Here is a 15,991-nt window from a genome sequence, read left to right on the forward strand (position 1 = left end):
GTATAAGTTATAACTCATCCAAAGATAAAACTCAACCTTCCCTTTTCAAAGAAAATGCTTAGTGCCATTGTGGCACCAGGCCACTGGCTCCTGAATTGAAATTGAAAGTTGCGATCACTTCTTTGTACGGCATACTAGTCCCAAGTGTTGTTTATCATTGGACTAGATTTGCTATTGTGAAAAATGTCTTATTGCTCACCAGTGTGATTTTTCCACAGGATTAAGCAAACATTCAAACCAAATGGCTTTTCCCTAATTCTATTTCTTATCCTAACCTCGCGTCTGTTAACTGCCAGAAAAGCAAAGGAAGCAAAATTGTATAGCCAGGGTAGCCTTATACCTCAAGAACAAGAATGGGGGAGTTAATATAATTATAAAAAAATGATAAACAATACAAAATTGTTTACTAATAGTAATAGACCAGACGCATCCTTAAAATTTTATAAGTATTCGGTCAGATTAAGCATTAACCCTTTATAATTTTCAACAAAAATTTATATCGAACTTTGAATTTAAAATCAAGCCCAAGTCAAGCTGATTCGAGATGGTCAGATCAAGTTGCTTATTTATTTATTTTAATAAAAATTATAAAAACAATCAGTCTTAAAAAATGAATCAATTCAAATCAGCGTGCACTAAAATTTTTTTTTTTCCCAAACCAACAAGGGCTTTCAAAAATACTTGTCCCACACTAACAGTGGGCAATTCCATGTATAGATCTCGAAAGACCACCTCAACACCTTGAGAAAATTTGAACTGAAAAATTCTAATCAACTGCGACTTTTAACCGCTAATCAGATTGGCAGTTCCGACCGCGACGGTAACAAAAAGCCAGTAAAACCCCTTTTAAGGCAAGTATAATGTTGGTTGCTTCATTCCAATATTATCTTAAGGTCCAGAAGATGACGAGAGGAATAAAATGTAAAATGTACAACATAAAACTCACCAATGTAAAAAATGGCACAGATGCTCCGCAGCAAAACCAAAACCCTACTATAACTCGCAAAAAATTCTACAATTTTAACTGGAGATGAATATAGAGACAATACAAAACATAAGTCTTAATGTTCAAGATCATCCAACCCATGCATTAAGTTATTCACCGGCCTCTACAAATAGATCATAGGAGATTGTCAAGCTGAGTTTGCAAATCATGTATGGATATAATATTGATGTCCTGGATCTCTTCATTGGTGTATTCTGACTGCAGCAAGGATCGTATTTGGGCATGGGCTTCTACAATGTTTGTCCTGCAGAGGGGAAATTCTTTTCAGATGGGTAATGTTCTAAATTTGCATAACTAGAAAGCTAGTGACATATTCTGAATCATTTAGATAGCTATCCTACATTTACTTATCCCTCTGGTGCTTAATATAAAACCCATTTAACTAATTTGATTAGATTAAGAAAGTTAAGTAAGTTAGTTAATTATAAGAAAAGTGACACATTTTTACTAAAACACCATAATCATTTTTCTTAATACCTCTTCTCCCTCTTCTACTTGATTATGGTTAAGAGAGTATTCACAAGGGTAATTTAAAGAAAATTGATAAATATAAAAAATAGGTCTTATATTTAGAACCAAAACCAACTCAAGAATTGGGTCCTATATTAAGGACCAGAGGAGTATTATCTTACTTTATTGGTTTGAAAAGAATTGTTCTTGTTGAGGGATTCTGCAGATAAAGCTTCATCTTTGCTATAACCCCTGGCAACTGCTCCTCAATTGCAGTCCTTACCTATTGAGAACAAAAAGCATCTGTTAGAAGACTGGTCGAACCTAGATAACATATATGTTAAACTTGAATCACCAAAAGCAAGTCTCTCTGTATGCACACTGCATAAAAGGAAAGGATTTAAAGCAAAAAAAAAAAAAAAAACAAAGTAACCAAAGTGGTCATAGTAATCAAACGAGTAATAGCAAATGAAAATACAGGCGGAGGTGCCATTAACAAGCACAAAATTAATATAGACCATACAGGGGGTAACGAGCAATATAAATATATAATATAAAGGGGCTAACAAGCAGTATGAATTCTCCATGAGGAATCTTTCAGAATAATATTTTCCTCAGTCAAATAAATAATCGAACTCAGATGAAGTACCTTCTGAATAAGTTCAGCCACCTTATCTGGAGTAGCAAAAGCCTGCTCCTTCAGGGGTTTGGACATAACCGACTCTAGCTTTTGATTCTGACCGCCTGAGGATAATGCAACTTTAACTGCTGTCACCTACACAAACAAAATCGAAAATCTGCTAAGCATATTTTTAAATATAACAAATAAAGACATCACAGAGATTGTAGTAAAACAGTGTTCATAACAAAGAAGACTGAAAAATAGTGAAAGGAGGATATTAGAATACTACATGAATAAAATTGATAAGAGATAACATGCGTAATCAAGACACGAGATGTGCCTCCTGAGAATCGTGAGAATCAAGGCCCAAGAATCAGTTAATTCAAAGTTTTACAAGGGCATTTGCCTGAAAGCCATTGTTCTGATTTCACTTCACTGATTCATAAAGCAACAAATAATTTGTTGACTGAAATACAAACCTTTGTAACAAATGAGAGCAAAGGATCCACGACTTGCTTAGTAATTGACATAATGAACTCCTCACAAGTTGCTTTAAGGGTTTTTTCCAGCTCCTGTAACAAAATGGATGTCAAACGAAACGTGAAATACCACATATTCTATTATTACAGAAGTTGGCCATCGCTGTAAGCAGCAAGTATCCAATTCTTATAATATTATACCACCTATCACTGTATGCAGCGTATCTACATAAGAAATAAACCAATTAATGCTAGTGCCTGAGCAATCCAAGAGACTCCAGTCATGATTATATATGACTCAATCTAAGATCAGTAAAAAAAGCTCAGTGATGAATTTGATTGGCTCTTAAAAAATGGAGAAACTAATTCAAAAGAAGAAGAAAGTGGTTGCTCGTGGCTGCAGTGACATTCAAGCTGAAAAATCTGATGCCAGATCAGCGTGTAGTGAATTAAAAATTAAAACTAAAATCACATATAACTGTTTATGTTTGTTTCTAAATCTTATTCTTAAGGATGCATGCATATGCAGAAAGACAACATAGTTTTTGTGGGGGAATATTAGGTCTATATAATGTGTTTTCTAATCAACAAGTCCCTCATACTAATACAACACTGGCAGTAGCAGAGTGTGACCAGAAGGGTAGTAAGGGGTTTGCTTTACAAGTCATCTGAAGAAATCACATCAACAAGGCCGTGTAACAAACCTTTTTGGTGTCAATTTGACTTTCCAAAACTCTTGGAGACAGAGTCCTAGCCAATGAAGTTGATCTTGACCAGTCGAACAGTGAGGCTTGACCTCTGAGGATCCGTCTTAGATGCTCCTGAGAGATTATTTCATATGCAGTTGTCATAATCAAACTTTCTAACAAATACTAACCCTAACAATTAATGAAGGAATTGCCTATGGATTCCCAGTGAACATTTTGTTTTCCGGGAAAATTATAGTAGCTTACTAAACGACCATTTCCAACTACCTTTCAGTTACTTGACACAGTGCCTAAAAGCCCAATCCTGATTATGAGCATACAAAAATCATGTACTTGATATGCTATTGTTGAAAAACAATAAGCTTGTCATGTTTTAATCGGAGAACCTATTGTATCCCAAAAACCATAAACTTCTCATGTTATTATTTTTTAAAACAAAAAAAAGGCACACTTATCATGATTTAATTGGAGAACATCATGGCAAAGACACAAGTAACTGCACTCAAGTTGTTTCCTTTTTTTCCAAATTATAAATCCCCAAAAAATGTGAACACTTCAAGTATAATTTCTTGATCCAACCATAGTTTGCTTTTTAAACATCAATCATTACGTCTAGTCCAACATCAACTAGCAATACATTACCCCTTAACTATATGTTACCTACATTACATCTTTTTCTGGTTTTAAGAAAAAGGAAATCTAAACAACTTCAAATGCCACAGTAGGATATCAGACTAAGAAAGCAGACATATTGCTCTCAGATTAAGAAGTGCATCATAAAGCTCAGAGACACTAACCAGCAAATGAGAGAAATCAAGTTCCTTGTGTGTGACAGAAAATTCGATATCAAAAGGTGCTATCTGAAAGGCCAGAAGATGATTATTTACAATACAATATGAATGAAAAAATTCATAAGAGAAGAGCATATAACAGGATTACCTGCTCCCTTAAAATTAAAAGATGCTTTATAAGAAAAAGTTGTCCATCCATTGGTGACGATCTCTTTGCAACTAATTTGCTTGCTTTCTATAGGAGACAAAAGGAATGGCCGATTATAAAACAAAGTACAATTGGAACCATCGAGCATGCCAACATATCTTAATCACATCCAAAGTTTCCATGACTAAGAGAAGTTGTGCACTTCTAAAAATATACGATATTGTCCCCTTTACATGGATATCTTAATCACATTATTTAAATATGATCACAATATTCGATCATCTTGATGACATATAACTTACCTGAATAGATGTTGAGCAAACTTCTAATGCTTCCTGATTAGAAAAAATTTAAAGCAAATTGTTAAGAATTTACAAAGGACGTAAACAGAAGACAAGAAGCAATTAAGAGGTAATAAAGCCTCTAGTACCTGTGCCAGACCCGTGAAAACTGCAGACTCCAAACAACGGTACAACTTAGAAAGACATGATATAGTTTTCTCTAGGGGCGGATACCAAGTCTTAAATACATCAGGGTTGTCATCGGCCTACAAGTTCAAACCATATGACAGAAGATCAACAGATGAAGTGATAGACAGATAGAATGTCATGTTTCTACATGCTTGTCAGATTGCTGATTTTTATTGTGTGGGCCTTGTATTCAGCCAAATAAAATTAAATTTGTTTCAAAATTTGTTAGTCGCTACTAAGGGTAAAGAACACTGCAACAAAGCTTATTCCCCTTCCTACATGTGTTGCATGCAGCTTCACATGAACAAATTATCAGAGCGCTATACCAGTCTGAATTCTTAAATAACCTATAGGGAATATGATCAAGTTAGTTATTCTTAGCAAACTAAGTACCTCTGTAACAGCTGCTTTCTAACATCACATACACATTACCACAAAAGCACATGCATGTCAGAGACAAGGATATGAGATATAATTTGAAAAACTCACAACTCTCAATATTTAACTTTCGTTCTCGTCAGAAAATGAGGGACAGAAGGAAGATGGGATAGAGGCAAAACCAAATTATCAATCTCAGCTATCATATTTCAAAGGCTGGTAATTTATTTGTAAGAGTACATAACCATGTCAGTTTCTAGCTCGATAGAATTTATATCCCAAGAGGAAAAAAGGTCAAAAAATCATAAATAGGGATTACCTAATCATGCCTATGCCTCCTAACACCACGGAAACACGACTCAAATAAACTACTATAGCTGTCCCCAAGTTCACAACCTCAAGAAGCAGAGAATTAAGTGAGCACCCATGCATAAATGAAAGTAGTCTAATGAACATTAAACCAGCTAGACCAATAGAAGATACGTCAAGAAATATTTATCTTTAGTAAAAAGAACCAAAGTGGATATTCAATTTAAAATAAAAAATAGATGAGGAAGGCACTTTACAGAATTGGTTTCTGATGTACTCTCAGAAGATAGCTTCAGCTTTTCAGGATAGTCCAAGTCTTCATCAGATGGTATGAAATTTGCTATCTGTAGAAAAAGCCAATAAAAAGAAAAACGGTTTTTAACTTCCAAGGAATCAAAATACTAGGAAGAGCTATTTTAGTTGTCATGACAAACACTTCAAGGGACAAGATATTCTCAGTTAAAAGTTATAAATCAATTTTTGAAAATTTAATCCTAAAATAAAGCCAAATCACTAGCAAGGACACCTGGCTCAAATTCCAATCCTTTTTACAGAGGAATAGTAAGTGGCAAGGCTCCACTTGCTAGCAAAGGGGGAATAATGGAGACGAAAGTAACTTTTCAACCCATGTTCAAAACAAATGTTAGTATGATCACATACCATTTTGCTGTTTTTTTTTTTTGTTTTTGTTTTTGGGAGTGTGTGGATTCTAAGGGGTGAGGAGGAGGATTTGTTAGCTCAAAATCATGTGATTCAGCCAAAAGCCGACAAGTGAACTCATACGATAAGAGATCATGTATTAGGTGGTACTAACAACACCGTTGGCAAAAAAGAAAAAGAAAAAGAAACAACACCAACTGCGAGACTTCACCCAAGGGTTTTCCATCAGTCAAATCCCTCAACAAGCACGTCCACTGTGACTTGGGTATATAAAACCTAATTATATATTTTACATGGTTGTGGTTATTCAAGTGCTTTCTTAATGCAATAGTTCAAGACAACTGATAGTCAGCCAAGGTAATTAGTTAACATTGTCATCCAGATGCCTCAAAATAAGATCCACTCACCACATTTAATCTAATCAGAAATGTAAAATATTTTCAAATTTAGAAAATGTTTCAATATTGAAAATAAGTTTCACATTTGGATATCCAAAAATTGACCAGGTAGCTGCACATTTCCAAACCACCAAGTCAAGTTTGATGTCTTAACAACCTTAAGATTAAAAGTAAGCTTTTTTTTTCCCCCCAATTCCTTTCAGCATCGTAATGGATAAAACAACCAGAGCTCTAGAATCCCAGCCAACGAAAAAGAAGTCTCTCCATCAGCATAAAGAAAAACATAAGAAAGTTAGGGGAAGTCAAAAGTAAGCATACCTCATCACGGATATGTGTTCGAGCCCGAAAAGTCAATCTCTCATGCACATCTGCTAAAATTCTCTCAAAAGTTGGATGAAGACCAGCTAGAGATTCGCTCCTTCTACTAAGCTGTTCTCCCAGGACTTCAACTTTAAGTATATCAACAAGTTCACAAAGAAAATCAATGTTTGTTTCATGGATAAGCTTGGGGCGTAACGTATCATACAGGTATGTCGACCTGCAAGCAAACTTTATCTAATCAAAATTTATATATAGAAGTTTTGGAGTTTACAAATTTTACTCCTGATGACAAAATTTCAAAATAAACCATAATAGATATGTTAAGAAAGGCTTAGAAGCTAACAAATATCAACAACCCGAGCAAGGTGCCATATCTGGACAAATGCTGAGCATCATACTCATGATGTTCTATTGCTTTTCATGTCACATACTATTAGACTCACCTTGGAAATTGCTAAACATTTGCTAGACACAATCATTTTCAGCACTTCAGACATGCATAATAACAATTATTTGTTAATGCAGCAGCCATAGGAAATATTTCCAACATATAAGGCTACCCTTCTATTCCAAAATGTTTTTCAATATTATTAAAACCTAATTCATCAATTTCATATCCTTCTATTTCATTTTTTTAACATATATATTGTAATAAGAGATAAATATGACAAACACACAAGTGGCGAAGGACATCGAGCAGAAACATATCAAACTCGTCAATATAAAAGAGCTTTGAATCCTTTGCAAAACCATTACACATGCAAGTAAATATTTTGTGCACTCGCCAGTGCCAAAATATATTTGGCATGGTAGCACCTTAAACAGTATGAATAGTTAATTGATATTTCAAAGTTCGTGCATATGGAGTAATGCATTCAGAAAATGTTTGTACCAGAAACTCTGTGAAAACAGTAAACAAAGGAAATTAAATTAAACTTGTATGTTAGGAATACAAACTTACAAGGGATCCATTAATGGAGCCAAACTTGAAATATCCTTGGAAGAAGATGGGAAAAAATGATCAAACAATTGGTGTTCAAGTTGACACACCTGCAGTTAATATTACAGTCAATTAAAGTTTACCTAGACCTGATTCAAGCTATACGCTTTAAAAATTCACATTTATCACAAATAAATAAAACCAAAAAATTACACAAAATATAGCATGTATTCCCATTCATTTCTTCTGCTTAATGTGCATAATCTTTGTATAAACGTGCAACAGGTTTATTCTGGAAACATATCATCGAATCCTCTTGACTTTGAGACTTTGGCAAGTAATCTTCTCAACTTTGAATGTAGCAACTACCACCGTTAACCTCGAAAATGATCTTAATAACTATTTTGCGTTCATGAGAAATCACTAATTTATGGATGCTTTGATTTCAAATTACAATACCAAGTTTGTCACTAAGCAATCTTAGATCACTAAATAAATACCTTATTAAACATTAAAGAAATTTTAATCAAACAAGGGACCAATGATATGCAAAGTGCAAACAACAAAAGCAAGTTGCTATATAAGAAAAGAAACGTTACCTGTATGAGATACGCACATCCAGATCTAGTCAATGATGGCAAGGCCTCCTTCTTGGAAAATTCAGATATACGTCGCTGCACTATACCTCTTATCTAAATGATACATGATAAAGGAGCTTGCTATCACTGATTCAGTATAAAGGAAGGAGTGCAGAAAATATGTAACAAGCAAACATGTATGTTTATTCTGGCAAAAAAATAAATAAATAAATAAATAAACAAGTATCACTCACCAAAGAGAGACGTTGCTCACAATATAATCTATGGCATTCAGCAAGGATTTGACCATATTCTTTTCTTGACGACCTGCTTTCAATTTCTTCTAGCACAGGCTTCAGCTGCAAAATGTACAATTCTTCATCAACCAGAGGTGAAGAAATATGCTGTAAAAATGATCTCCAGAATACACACATTAAAATTGTCCAATGCCCACTAATCAAACACATTTATTAGAAATTTAGAAAGAAAAGGTTACCTCACTTGCTGCTGCCTTAAAACGAACATATATCACGGATGCCTCTACTCCCTCAGAGACATTTGCTTTGTTGCCCCCACTTTCACGAATAGCTCCTTGGACCTGATGTAGAGGTGCATACATATGTACTTAATCATTAAGTTCCCAATTTTTATAGGCTTGAAGCATGCATGTATGCATATATCCACTTAACTTGTTAAATAAACTTCACCTGAGAGGAGGCGCCTTTTAGAACAGCAAGTACATGAGAACGCATCAAACCTAAAGCTCGAGACTGTATAATCAAAATAAAGACAAAAGCCAAACTATTCAAAGTTAAACACATATCTTACATGACAAATAACTTCAAACCAACAATAAAGGACCAATACTATACTTCTATTGGCTAAAAAGTACCTAAAAAGCAAAAAAGTATTACGTACACTCATATACCTGAAGTTGCCGGAATTTAAGCAAGTAGACATTGGATTCTGCATACTGTGGATTGCTTTCAACATACCTATACAAAGAGGAAAAAAAAATCACAATTGTTCATGTGACATATACTAATGCTGACTACAAAAACTCATAAACCTGCAGATAACTGACATAGTATAGATGCACAATTGGTACAGAGTACAAGAATGAAATGTAATATTACTCACGTTATGCATTCATCAAGCCTTTTAAGAAGTGGAAGAAAGTTTTCATTTCCAACATTCATATTTGGCGAATAAAAATTGGTAGCAACCTGTAAGATAAAAAATAAAACATGAACAACAGATATATTATCGCAACAATTTTTATTTGCCCTACACCCTCAACTTCTGAATAAAAAAAAAAAATCAGACTTAGGGGCTTCATTAATCTCGAATGATAACATATATAATTATATCTTATGTTGAAGTAACAAATATTCTACCCGCTACACCAGCAAATAGACTCTAGGCAAACATTGGCACATTAAGGTTTTTTTTAGGGGGTTAAAAAAGAGGCAAAAGTCACATCAGTTACATGTTCCACAAGAAATGGCTAGTGTTCTCACTCATTACAGCCACTGTTTTGATTCCCTAACCACTAAGAATATAGCTTCTGTGTGTCCTGTCAGCATTTCATGTTCTTTAAGTAGTCAATAGCTTATTCCATCTATTAGATTGTAAGAAAATGAAGAAACGGAAGGTAAACCAAAGCAAAAGCTCCAGTCAAGCCAGCAGTCAAACCTTACATTCTCCAGTTCATCAAAGTAGTTGAGTTTATTACGAAGTGCTTCTGCAAAATCAATCAGCCTTTGCTTCTCTTGAAGCTGTAACAGGAAAATAGGAGCAACACAACAAAATCAGTTCTATCAACCTATAATGAAATTTAAGGTGCTTTCTATAAAATGCGTTGCATGTAACTGATTTACGATAACTGAAGATGTATACAACTTTGAGCCCAAGGGTAACACAGCAAAGAAACCTAAAACCTAAATTCCCATTTGCTTTTTCACCTTATTTGTCAGTTAAGGATCCACATAAACCCAAGTCTCATGCTCTGACCTTGAAATTAAAGGGATAACAGATGATATACAGCCCCCTGGATTATCAATGGCCATAATTCCCAATATGTCCTTTATAATCATTATGGCCAACCTTCTATCCTAAAAAACAAATTAAGGTGATAAGCAATAAAACCGCACCAGTCTGTCACACGCATCATGTAGTGTTTTAGTCTTTGTAGCAACTGCCTGATGCTGCAGTTGGAGTTCATTGAACAAATCAAGGGTGTCATCGACCTGCACAAGAGCAGAAAGTCCAAAAAAAAAAATTACATGAGTAAAAATAATAATAATAATAACCATAAGAGATTGCTGCACCATACCTATAAATGAATAACTCACCTGCCGGAGAATATCATCACACGTTTGTATGCGCTCTGTTAAAGTGTTCACATAGTGTTGATATTTCTCTTCTGTCTACATTAGGAGAATGAATTGAGTATAATATACAAATTCACAAAATCTAAATCTTTGGCGTAAGGAGTTAATAATCATGATTGCTAACCTCTGACTTCATGGCTGATTCAAGGTCTGTAAACCATTTGTAAAACTGCATGAAAGCGAAGAGCACATATGTAAACTCGTGTCTTTAAGAAGTAGCTTCAGAAGGTCTAGTAATTATCAGTGTGGTCGCAAGAGTCATTATAGAATGTCCAATAATCATCATTTTAAAAAAAAGGGGGGGTAGACACAAGGATCAAATCAATTAATAATTTACCTGATTCGTATTGACCATAACCTCCTCAATAGCTCCAGAGTTATCCAGAGATTTATCCTTGGTGGAAACAGTCAGGCCAATCTCTTGCACTGATGCACTATCTACAACCTACAAATAAAACTCAGATTATGTCAACATGAATTCTAGTGATGTAACCAGTAGAATTACAAGTAATTAAAACAAACAGGCGTTCGGGTAGTAGCACGAAGCCGTACCAGCTTGGCTGGCATTGCTCGCTCAGCAACCGCATGAGAAAGCGATACAATGGCCGTCTGTTGCTGCTCTGTCAAAGGAGCATTCTGCAAGCACGAATCAAATAACATTGAGCATACGAATTACAGGAGATTTCTTAGATCTGATCGAATAAAATGGAAAGCAAATGAATTATAGTAACATTACATGCAATTGAACTTAGCAAGTACTGAGATCTACAAAATTCAGCCATTGTAGACCGAAGAACGGAAGAAAAAAGAGCTCAAAATCAATTAATTCGATTCAAATCTTGAAATAAACAAGGATTGGCAAGTATAAGGGGATCTGCAAGTGAACCAAACATTGGAAAGGATACAGGATGAAGGAGGAGGAAGAGAACCTGTTCCCAAGTGGATGCGAAGTTGTAGCCTCTAGAAATGGCGGCGTTCCTCGGAAGGCTTTGAGGTGGATTCCGGCTTCCCATTTCTCCCTGCGGTCGTCGTCGTCTTCTTCCTATGGACGTCACCCCCCTCCTCCCTTCTCGCTCCCCTTTCTAACATGACATGCCGCGGACGGTTGAAGAAAGAGCCATGCTTTTTCCAACAAAACGATGCGTTTCCTTCTCGATAGTGTCCCTGGTTTCTCTTTTTACCAAAGAGTCCCCGGATTCTTTAATATTCGCAATTGGGCAAAAATGGGTTCTTTTTCTTTTTTTTGTCAGAATTAATATTAATTGTTCGTATTAATATTAATACGTCACAATTCATAATAAAAATCACAATTTAAATTGATTGGTATTTACTGTTTCTTAATATATAGTTGACTATTTTGAATAAATTAAAAAAATAATTAAATTAGTTATTTATATTCTTATTAATCAAGTTTATCAGCTAAAACTATTATTATTACAACTACTTTGAAAAAAAAATCTAAAAAACAAAGTGAATCAAAATTTTATATTTAAAAATAAATTAAAATTTAAACTCACTCTTATATAAAAACAAAATATGTTATTATACATTAAAAATTAGTCATATTCAATATATGACATAAAATATGCAAGAGTTTTTTGACATAAAGCATGGGAATTATCAATTATGGTCCAACTTTTACAAATATAATTTTATAAAAAATTATTTCTCTCATACTAATTTTCTTGTCTTTTTATATGTCTTAACTTTAAAACACATAAACTTCCAAAAAAAAAATATTTTACCAAAACATTAGTTTATCATATTTATAATAATTAAATATTAATCTTTATTGTATATTGTATAGCTCATGTTGATACGGATAATTTTTCTTCTTTTTTTTTAATAACTATACCGTAAATTTTTGCTTTTGTTCCTATTTTTGGTAAAATGATCCTTCTACATTTGCGATTTCGCTACGGAGGATCTGAAGCGCCAATGGTTTTGGCAGAGTTCAAAAAATCACATTTAAAAATAATTTAGCATTTCATAATCTGCACAAAAGTTTCAATAAAAGGATTTCTAGTTTACATCGTAACGGTGCTCTCCCATCATTCATTAATAGAGCAGTGTAATTCTCCCAACTGCAAGAGAGAACTTGAGGGGGACAAAACCAACAGATGAAGACGAACTAGGACTCTATACAGAACAAAAAAAGCATAAATGCGTATTATTAATGTAAATCTACTTGCAGTTACAAGATGAGATGATGAACCCCCCCCCCCAAAAAAAAAAAAAACAGCCACAAAGCTCAGAGCTACTGAAATGGGTCAGTCTTTAACATCAGAAACGCCTTCTGGAGATATCTGAAACCTTGCTTCAGCCTCAGCCAAACAAGGAGAACTTATCACTTTACAGATGCGTTCTTCCGCTCTGCCCTTCCGAAGCTGCAGCCTGTGGCAAGTAATTAACATCCAGATTCCAGACAAAAGTGAGAACAAGGCTTAATCAGGAAAGCGACGTGAAAAGAGAACTTCATATTTTGAAGTGCGGACCTTGTGGTTGTTGCATGAGCCATAATGTTTCCACCAATAGGCTTGATTTGAGGTCCGGCAAAGACTGCAGAACCATCTACTTGTGAAACTACTTGGTTGGTTATCACAACAGCCACACCAAACTACACTTAGGACAGCAGAACAAATTATCAGCCTCAAGAAATTGTGTGCGACGTGGAATAACCAGAGTAATTGTGTTATTAAGAAGAATCACCGGTAATATCAATTATCCGCCATCCTAAGAAAGAACTTTGCACTATTTTAAACTATAAGATTAGCTGAAGTGGCAATAAGCCGTAGGCTGTTACCTCATCTGCTAGCTTCTGAAGGCTCCGAAGGAACTTCGCCAGATGCATTTGCCGGGCAGAAAGTTCCCCTCTTCCGCTAAAATCTGTCCTATAGAGAGCAGTAGCACTGTCAACTATTACCAGAGCAAACCTGTTAACGCATAAGATTAAAGCTTAGAAGTAATTTAGAATGCACCCGAAAGAAATAGCAGGAGAGTCTGATTCTGACACGCCAGGATGCAGATATGCTGGAAGTTTTAATTCTCGCGTAGTTTTTTCAAGTAAAATTAACTAGTTGGATGGATTCAAATCAGATTCTCTAAATTTCTAAAGGAGAAGAAAGCAATGAAATACTATAAGGAAAGCAGCAACATGTTACATTAAAGCATGCAATTAGATACCAACAGTTGTCACCAACGATATTTATTCTGTATTTAACTTCTGTATCTTTGCTCAACGTATTGAAAAAGCTACTCTCATTTAAGCACTACAATACTTGAAACCAGACCCCCCAAAAACTGCAGGTCACACCTTGTTTCCACCATCATTGAAGCAGCTTCAAGCAGAAGTCGTGATTGATGATCAGTGTTATATGCTCTAGCATAGGCAACATTTTCCAATACATCAGCTCCATTTAGTCCAAACCTGCATCAATCAGCATCAATGTGACATCAGTATTGGGTGCATCCCACATGAAGTAGGCATTACGTGTCAAAAAAAATGCTATACCTGTCTGCTATTTGTAAGAGTCGCTGTGGTCTAAATGTACCCTCTGCATCAATGTACATTGCTTTGCCCTCAGCACCTCCTTGATCAAGTGGCAACTGAAATGTCAAGAAAACAAATGATATTTAAGGTAATGCAATGACTGAATTACATTGCTAATTTTCATTTTCTAGTTTGCAACATGATATTTCATTTCCCCCTTGTTTAAGTCAAAATATAAAAACAAAGTATGACGCAATGTCTATATGTGTCCTCCTAAATTATGTTAAGACTACTTATTCACGACGCACTTGCATGACAGCTAATACCAAAATGAAAAAAGCACTTACTTGGCAAGTGACACACAGAGTATGACACAACTGAGTCTTCCCTGATCGAAATTCACCATATAGCTCAGTTATAGATCCTGTCTCTATCCCTCCTGGAAGAAACAGCGGCGTAAGGTCATGATCCATTAACAATGAAAAACGTGAATTTATCAACAAACTAGTGAAGCTGACATCGAATAAATTCAATTTTTAACATGTCTTACTCCTACCTTCCAGTATCTTGTCTAGCTCTTCTGATCCTGATGTTATTTGAATAATTGCAAGCCTCTGGGAATGAAGTTGGGCAGCACTAGTGAAACCCAACGGCACCAATTTAGAAGCTGTCAACAAAAATGAGAGAACAAACATATAAGGGCCAATATTGGAAGGAGTTATCGAAGGAATCAAATCGGGGATGCATGCCTGCTTCAATGATCTTATCAACTTTAGCGTCACTGATTCCTTTAATCTGCAGAAGGTCCTTTCTAGGAGAGAAAGCCACAGATTCAACCGTACAAAGACCGGCATCTTTAAGTTTCTTGACGTCGGTAGCAGATATGCCCGATGCCTAAGATTACGATTAAAAGGAAAACTGTCAAATCGGAGCGGAACAAATTTGCATCACGAGGATTTTTTTTTTTCTTTTTAATAAGGGGAGAACGGCTATTTAACCATGATCAAGGCAACACGGTTATTCCGCAATAGAAGATGGTATGAGAGAAGAAAGCTCATGACAGTAATAGAACAAATCGGACCTTAGAAACCAAAAAAGAAAATTTTTTCGAGAGACCTCATAGAGATGGCAAGACGAACAGAAAAGATAACCAAGAACCCTAATGTTGCTAACAAGAACACCTTATATACCGAAGACTCTCATGTGGGTATTATTATTAGTTGGGAATTGAGGTATCAATTTAGGCAAAAGGCATTCTTGATTCTTAATTTATTTTCTTTTTTTAAAAAAAGAGCTAAGATTCATTACGTTTTGAATATGTCGATCACCTGAAGCTCTTCAACGGATAAAGGGCCATGTTGTAACTCTTCAGCTGCTTCCTCCCGTTGGGCCTCCTTTTGGTGCCTTTGCTGCTCCATTTCTGACCAAGACTCAAACTCTTCCCGAGCTCTTTAGAGAGAGAAGCAAAGAGAAGAGAATGAGACTGAGAGGAAGACGCAGCTCACGAATTGTGCAAAGTGGAAGAAAGACCGAATGCACATCGATGGAGGAAAGAAGAGGGGAAATGCCGTCTTTTCAAAAGCGCACAACCGGCGCCAAAATATTTGGCTTCCAGTTCAAACAAAGCTTACCGAAGAAGCTTTTTTTTTTTTTTTTGGAGTGCGTTGGTTGATCAGTTGGGTCCACGATCATTAGCAATAGGGAAGGCCTTACAAGTTACCCACAGCGCCCGCTTATTGAAGAAGATTGAACTTCGTGCAAGGCCGCAAGCGAGCGTTTCATACCCGCTTTAGCCCACACTACAATCTCAGATAAGTTGGCCCAAGCTGGTGCGTTTTATTTTCATATATA

General features: G+C 35.5%; 2 protein-coding genes across 2 annotated transcripts; both read right to left on the minus strand.

Moving 5' to 3' along the window:
* Positions 1-844: 844 nt before the first annotated feature.
* LOC114718728 (conserved oligomeric Golgi complex subunit 3) lies at positions 845-11,750 on the minus strand. Its single transcript, XM_028904146.1, has 25 exons — positions 11,580-11,750; positions 11,203-11,286; positions 10,988-11,095; positions 10,775-10,819; positions 10,612-10,686; positions 10,411-10,506; positions 9,958-10,035; positions 9,398-9,483; positions 9,186-9,252; positions 8,965-9,027; positions 8,754-8,855; positions 8,512-8,616; positions 8,279-8,371; positions 7,701-7,789; positions 6,737-6,956; positions 5,618-5,704; positions 4,634-4,750; positions 4,506-4,538; positions 4,204-4,290; positions 4,062-4,124; positions 3,262-3,378; positions 2,558-2,650; positions 2,106-2,231; positions 1,639-1,739; positions 845-1,250 (listed from the first exon to the last, which is right to left on the minus strand). The coding sequence occupies exons 1-25, from the start codon at positions 11,661-11,663 to the stop codon at positions 1,121-1,123; spliced, it is 2,349 nt and encodes a 782-aa protein (XP_028759979.1). The 5' UTR covers positions 11,664-11,750; the 3' UTR covers positions 845-1,120.
* Positions 11,751-12,648: 898 nt separating this feature from the next.
* LOC114718718 (DNA repair protein RAD51 homolog) lies at positions 12,649-15,649 on the minus strand. Its single transcript, XM_028904134.1, has 9 exons — positions 15,469-15,649; positions 14,890-15,034; positions 14,697-14,807; positions 14,488-14,579; positions 14,162-14,256; positions 13,964-14,077; positions 13,454-13,583; positions 13,146-13,267; positions 12,649-13,044 (listed from the first exon to the last, which is right to left on the minus strand). The coding sequence occupies exons 1-9, from the start codon at positions 15,556-15,558 to the stop codon at positions 12,921-12,923; spliced, it is 1,023 nt and encodes a 340-aa protein (XP_028759967.1). The 5' UTR covers positions 15,559-15,649; the 3' UTR covers positions 12,649-12,920.
* Positions 15,650-15,991: the final 342 nt, after the last annotated feature.

This window comes from Neltuma alba, unplaced genomic scaffold, assembly GCF_004799145.2.
Source record: "Neltuma alba isolate B1F8T4 unplaced genomic scaffold, ASM479914v2 tig00011864_pilon, whole genome shotgun sequence".
Lineage (NCBI taxonomy): Eukaryota > Viridiplantae > Streptophyta > Magnoliopsida > Fabales > Fabaceae > Neltuma > Neltuma alba.

Bases quoted from the DNA above. Each gene is read 5' to 3' on its own strand.
- LOC114718718 (XM_028904134.1), bottom strand. From the start codon at position 15,558: ATGGAGCAGCAAAGGCACCAAAAGGAGGCCCAACGGGAGGAAGCAGCT. The intron at 14,580-14,696 runs GTAGGAGTAAGA...TGTTTCTTCCAG, and splicing joins GCTAGACAAGATACTGGAAG to GAGGGATAGAGACAGGATCT. The intron at 14,257-14,487 runs GTAAGTGCTTTT...TTGACATTTCAG, and splicing joins CTCTGTGTGTCACTTGCCAA to TTGCCACTTGATCAAGGAGG.
- LOC114718728 (XM_028904146.1), bottom strand. From the start codon at position 11,663: ATGGGAAGCCGGAATCCACCTCAAAGCCTTCCGAGGAACGCCGCCATT. The intron at 9,253-9,397 runs GTGAGTAATATT...CTCTTTGTATAG, and splicing joins AGGCTTGATGAATGCATAAC to GTATGTTGAAAGCAATCCAC. The intron at 6,957-7,700 runs GTAAGTTTGTAT...GTTTGCTTGCAG, and splicing joins GCTCCATTAATGGATCCCTT to GTCGACATACCTGTATGATA.